Raw genomic sequence first — 6,711 nt, 5'->3', positions numbered from 1 at the left:
CCCATAACAACAATCGTGCCTTCATCTTGAATTTCCTTCAAAGCATCTTCAAATTGTTCACGAGTTATGAGCTAAAAAGAAAATTAAACCGAATCAAAAAATGCAAGCTAAACATTTTTAAAACATACAGTAAGCACATAAAAATGTTGAAAAGTATTTATAAATATTATTACAAATTTTAACTTACAATCTGTGAGGCTTCCTTGATCTCTTTAAACAGTTTTTGATAAGGGACAGTAGGAATTTTTCCTTTCTTTTTCAAATTTTCCTTTATGGCTTCCACTAACTCAGCGCGTTTCTTTCGTGCAGCTGTCGATAAACCAGTTGTTAAGATACCAACATCAATTTTACCGGATAGAGGATCTGTTGCTGATTGTTTCAAAGCTTCACGATGTAGTCTTTATCAAAAAATTAATTAATTAATTATTTAAATTTTTATAATATATCTTATAATATACCTCCAAGCCTCTTCAACATCTGTTACTGTGACTTCATTACTAAGACGAACTTTAGCATGCGCTTCGGAAAGACGAATTAAACTTTCCAATTGACGTGGGTAAGCTGAAATCTGACCTCTTCGTGCACCAACTTTTCGCATATCAACGTATGCCTGTATAAGACGTTGCTGTGCTTCTTCAGTTAACGTGGGAGAAATATGTTCACGGGCGTAGGCTATATAATCACGAAGAACACTCATATCCTTATAAAATAATTATTTAATAAAATTTTACTATGCCTAATTATTTTGAACTTACAAACATAGTGTCTTCTTCCTCTTGTCTAGAAACATAATATAATGAAACCAAATGATTTGCCAAACGACGATCAAATATTTCATCTTGTGGATCAAGAACCAAAAATATAAGATCAAAACGTGAAAGCAACGTATGAGGCAGATGCACATTATCAATTATATTTTTCTTTGTATTCCATTGGGATTCAGCTGGATTTGCAGCAGCCAGTATGGAAGTACGTGCATTAAGCTGACAAATGATACCAGCCTTAGCTATACTTAATGTTTGCTGTTCCATTACTTCATGCAAAACACTACGTGTAGCATCATTCATTTTATCGAACTCATCAATACAACAGACGCCGTTATCAGCCAGTACCAAAGCACCACTAGTTTGAAAGATATTTATTTACAATTATATTTATATAATTAAGTATAAAAAATAAATGCACATACGTTTGTAAAACCAACTGACGAGTTTCTGGATCTTTGGTAACATAAGCTGTCAAACCTACAGCAGAAGAACCTCTACCTGAAGTGTATTGTGAACGTGGAACCAGATTGTAAACATATTGTAGCATTTGAGACTTAGAAGTACCGGGATCACCACATAAGAGTAAATGAATTTCAGATCTAAAATATATGTAAATTTTTTAAAATATTATATGAAATATTAAATATATAAATAGCTACCTGAAATTTTGTCTTCCCATAGTGGTATGCTTCTTTTTGGTACCTCCAAATAGTTGTAGTAAAATGCCTTTTTTAATATCGTCATTTTCATAAATAGAAGGAGCTATCGCTTTAGCTAAACGATCATATACATCAGGTTTTTGTGAAAGCATGTGCAATAATCCAATACGTTCTGGCGGAAATATATGATCTTTTCTAAAAAGATAGAAATATATAAAATCGGTTTAACGAATATTTGATGAATAAGTCCCACCCTTCTTCCTCTTCATAAAGGCGTTTGTTGTCAACTTTACGAAAATGTACTACATCAATATGAGTTTTATACACGCTCTTAACATTGTTGCCTTTTCCTTTCATTGGAACAGCACGATAAATTCCAGTAACAGTTACACGATCACCAGGTTGAACTTTGTCGACTAAATCATTATGAGCATACAGTAGCACATTGTGTGGAGTTTGTCCAGCAGCCATATCATCTGGAGATTCTTGCAATTTTACAAGTTGCTTATCAGTGAATTCCGAGCGATTGTGCACAAGTCGAAAACAGTGATTAGTGTTACAATTTGTACAAAGAGTTGGTTGGGCAATGCGACCCCGTTCAACATCTACCGTAGATATAAAATCGCATATAATGCACTTAAAGAATGCTTCACGCATTTCCGGTATAACATTTGAAGTTCTTATTACCATGCCACTAATACTTATTAATTGATCCATATCTTCAGGATTAAGTGAGCGCATATTACGTGTTTTATCAGCATTAAATGGACGCACTTGAATCTGATGTTCCAAAATAGCAGCTGGATACTTTTCGAAAAACATTTCATTTACTGCCATATCGAAAGTTGGGATTACTTCTTGAGGATAACATATTAATTGATGATACAAAGCTGCATCATATGTTTTAAGGTGAGCACAATTAAGATTAAGATACGGTTCTTCCAGTGTATGTATTTCCTCAAGCTTTTGCATATACAATGGTTGATTTACATCAATATTTTCAGATATTTCATCTTGCTCAGCTGTTGGATCTATGTAACGCATTAGAAAAGCTTGAAATTTTGTTTTACATTGACTGACTACCACATTTGTGCCCCAGACAACAATTTGTGGTCCTGTCGACGCCTCAGATATAGGATCAGTCTCTGAATGTCTTTCTGTTATTGGTTCCAACTAAAAGATAATCTTATAAACAAACTAGTTTAGAATTAAAAATGTTAACTTACCCCATCACCTCCAATTGCTACCTGACGCATGCGCTTGTCGGTACGTATATCAGGACGAGTGCGTAAAGGTGTTCCACGTATGCCAGATCGTGGTGTACGTATGGAGCCCATTGAACTGGGAGTACCATAATTTAAAGGGGAACTCAAATCAATTTCGCTCATGCCGCATCCTAGACCTCGTGCTGGACTGGTTGCGGCTATACTTACTCTAGGAGAAGTGGGTGGTAAACTTATATTATCAGAATGCTGAACATGTGCCCGACCCATACGCATAGGTGTCTCCACATCAATTGGTGGTGGAGCTATAAAAATATAACATGAAATATATACTGAATATTTTTAAATATTTAATGTTTACCAGCCAAAGGTGTACTTGGATTAGAAATACGCGCTGGGCTCGACATTTTTTAATACTATAATTTTATTTTATCTCCGAATTAATTGTATTATTATTTACAACTACGAAACGCACACTTCACAACAATCTTGTTGCGATCGAAACGAAAAGCGCGCGAAATATGTTTGTCAGTATTACCATTTTGCTTTTTTTCTTATTTTGTATGTTAGTGTTTCAGGCTACCAAAAATTTGATACTTAATAGTTAGCAATAATATACATATATATATATATTGTTTTTAATGGTTAATATGTTATATTTTTATGTATATTTATCGATTATTGATTAATATTTAATTGAAAAAGTCTATAAGTTATAAAGAAATAACTTATTTTTTTTATGTACACAAACTAGTTAATTATTTACACACCCGAATTCATTATGTAAATAATAAAATTGTTTTATTTAACATTCTCTTTGAATATGTGCCATGCAATATTTAAGTACAATACAGTATTTTAATACTAATTCATTCAACACTCATTTATTATAATAAGAAACATTTATTATGTTAGGGCCATATTAGGGCGATCGAGTGGTTGTCGATCATTAAATTTGTTCCGGCTTTATACTCAGTTTTTTGTCAACATATCCTGCAAAATAGATGTTAGTACTAGACCTAAATTGAAAAAAAAAATGAAGGCATTTAAACGATTAAGTTCATATGTAAATGAAATATAAGTATGTAATTTATTGGATTTATGAAATTCTACTTAGATTTTATAGAAATAAAATATGTTTATGTCTTGTGTTTCCAGTAATATTGAATATATTTAAATATTTTATTTATGTTCTTTAATTGATTTAATTAAAATTATAGTTGTGTTAGCGAAAAAATCATATTTATTTGTTAACGTTGATTAAAAAACTAATTTGATTTTAAAACATTATATATTGCAATTCTAACAATTTTATGCAATGGCGAATAAAATATTTTTTAACGTATAGACATTTCGAGAGGGTATTAATTTTATAAAATATTTTTTTTGCTACCAAACAACCTCAAGCTAACAAACTTTTGTTAGTATTTATTACGTTGTATTTATTTCATTCTTTTCAAGTATATAAATAATTTTTAATAATAAAAAATTAAATTTTTTTTATTTATATATTATTAATATTTACCGAGTGTTATTTTAAAAAAAAAATGAAGTTAATTTTGTAAAATGATTAAGTGTATATGCACTGAAGAAAAGCTGCGAGGTATGTGGAAATATTTATTATTTAAAAATGTTAATGAAAATAATTTAATAATACATTTAAGAAAATAATATATAACGATTTTCAATTTAAAATGAAATTAAATTAAAAAACGACAGCCCGGTAAAAGTAAATTATAATATGTAATATTTCATTTTAAATACTCTAAATACTTATTAATTATTGTGGGTGTTTTTATAATAAAACATATTTAAAACTAAAATAAAACTGTCATAATATGATTCTTATTTATTTTGGAGAAGTGTTCATTTTTATTTTTTTTATAAAATTTTTATTAGCTATTATATTAAAGTTTTAGTTTAAATTTAATGGTAATGGAGTACATACCGTGAAATATTTGAAAAATTCCAGGAGAAAGAGAGAACACTATTAATAACACCGCACAATGTAAATAAAAACACCTGATATTTGTTATTATTGCGGGTTGCTAGTAAGTACTAAATGGGTTGCTAGTTGAAGCAAATTGGCAGAATAACTACTACGGCTAATAGAGCTACTACAGAACAAGTAGTTAAACAATTATATCTAGTGAGCTTTGGTTCAGCAATGCCTTTGCTTTAGTTTTTGTTAAATGTTGTCAACGTTGTCAAAGAAGTTATTGGTTTCTGTTGACGGTTTTTTCCTTTTATATATTTTTAGTTTTCTTCTTATGGCATTAAACTTACTTGCGGGCTCTTTGTTTAAATTTCAAAATTGTAGATTAAATGTTTAGTTTATTTCAAATAATCAATAAAAATATAAAATATTTGTGCAAAATTTTCAATAAAAATTAAACCTTGAATGAATTTAAAAAGTATAATTTGTGTTTGTAAAGAATTGAATCAATCAGTGAAAATATGTCAAGTGAGGAGATGCTATATGCACAGGTATTTATATGGATTCATAATCGTGATACTAACAATTTCTAATCACAACGTTTGTGGTCAGTTTGTGTGGGGGTGAAGTGGTAATGAGAATTGTTGTTGTCAAGTCTATATTACAAATTTAATACTTAGCAAAACATGAGTGGTAAATATTTTATTTATTTAAAAATGCTGCATATGCAAGTTTTTTTTTTGTGTTCTTTTTTTTTTCAATTTTCAAATAATTTCAATACTGTTATCTTGGTTTTTATTCATACCATTTAAAATAACTATTTTTAAATAAAATTTGATGTTTTAGTTAAACGTCGTTTCATATATACATACATATATATAAATGCATATTATGTTAAATTAGGATTAGGTATCATATTATAGTGAATTTAAGTTTGTTTTTTAAAATATTTTTAATTTTTAATATATTGAGTAATATTTGTGATTTTTTTTCAGATTATATCTATATATATATATATATGTATAAAAAATTTGGCGCCCATAAGTTGTTTTGCTACGTTTTAACCGCTTCTGTCGCACCAAATATTAATTATTCAAACAATTTGCATACAATTTCGTTTGAGATTATTTATACAAAGAAAAAAAATTGAAATAATTTATTAGCATGTTCACACAGTCCATGAGAAAACAGTTACTTTTTATATACATAAATAAATTGCATTGTATTATTACACGTTTTTGTAGGAAAATGATAAAAATGTTTATGAATGGTGCGATAAGCCTTATAAGTGTTCCGCCTTCTTGTCTAGTTTAAAAAAATTATTATTATATATGATAAAAAAATACATTTAAATTTAATATTAGATTTGTTTAAAACAAAATAAAAATTTAATTTCATAAAACTCTGAACCAGTTTAAATCTCTCACTAATTCGTATGAATTTGTACATCAATTAGAACCTATAATAAGCATACATATGTATGTACATACATACATATATAAACGCAAACTATTATCAGTTAGTCGATTAGAAATGGTTCTTTTTCGTCATTTAACAGAAATAAGAATTTGATGAGTCGCACTTAGTCATAACGCATATATTGTTTTTACTTCAACTCTATAAGTTTTTCAGTTGTACCTGACGCATTATTTATAGTACCTTGAAGGGTAATCTCATTCACACGACCTTTCAAAAAAAAAGTATGTGGTTACAAATCATACTAATATTCATACATTCATTCAAGTAAATTGACTGGATATCACTTTCAGAAAACTGTTTATAATATCATATCATAATCATTGCAATTATCATAAGACTTTGTTACGCGGTTTGAGCTTTAACTTTATCAGGTTGTTTCTCCGCAAGAAGTTTGGTGTCTTGTATTATTTTCCAGGTGTTCAATAATAAATCTTGTAATTGTTTTATTTCTTCTACATGGTTTTGAAATTTTTATTTAAGCACGTTTAGCACTGTCATCTCATATCTACAGTACGCAGTTCAAGAGCTATGTATATCCAACGCACAATAAGTTTGAACAATATATCACTTTAGTACATTGTGACCGAAAAGTTTTCGGAAATTCTCATTTAAAATTCGCGCGCTGTATATTTTTCGATATTTTAAGT

General features: G+C 29.0%; 1 protein-coding gene across 1 annotated transcript in view; it reads right to left on the bottom strand.

Annotated features, from left to right (window-relative positions):
- Window positions 1-3,180, bottom strand: part of LOC119676963 (DNA replication licensing factor MCM4-like) — a 4,021-nt gene extending 841 nt beyond the window's left edge. Inside the window, exons 1-9 of the mRNA XM_038088230.1 lie at window positions 3,011-3,180; window positions 2,653-2,954; window positions 1,680-2,599; window positions 1,427-1,621; window positions 1,190-1,366; window positions 756-1,122; window positions 459-700; window positions 188-398; window positions 6-71 (exon numbers count right to left, since the gene is read on the bottom strand). Of these exons, the coding sequence (XP_037944158.1) occupies window positions 6-71; window positions 188-398; window positions 459-700; window positions 756-1,122; window positions 1,190-1,366; window positions 1,427-1,621; window positions 1,680-2,599; window positions 2,653-2,954; window positions 3,011-3,056 (2,526 nt within the window). The 5' untranslated portion in view covers window positions 3,057-3,180. The remainder of the gene's footprint in view (window positions 1-5; window positions 72-187; window positions 399-458; window positions 701-755; window positions 1,123-1,189; window positions 1,367-1,426; window positions 1,622-1,679; window positions 2,600-2,652; window positions 2,955-3,010) is intronic.
- Window positions 3,181-6,711: the final 3,531 nt, after the last annotated feature.

Source organism: Teleopsis dalmanni, chromosome 2 (genome assembly GCF_002237135.1).
Source record: "Teleopsis dalmanni isolate 2A chromosome 2, ASM223713v2, whole genome shotgun sequence".
NCBI lineage: Eukaryota > Metazoa > Arthropoda > Insecta > Diptera > Diopsidae > Teleopsis > Teleopsis dalmanni.
Note: the sequence above shows the minus strand (reverse complement) of the source record. Positions and strands in the feature narration are given on the sequence as shown.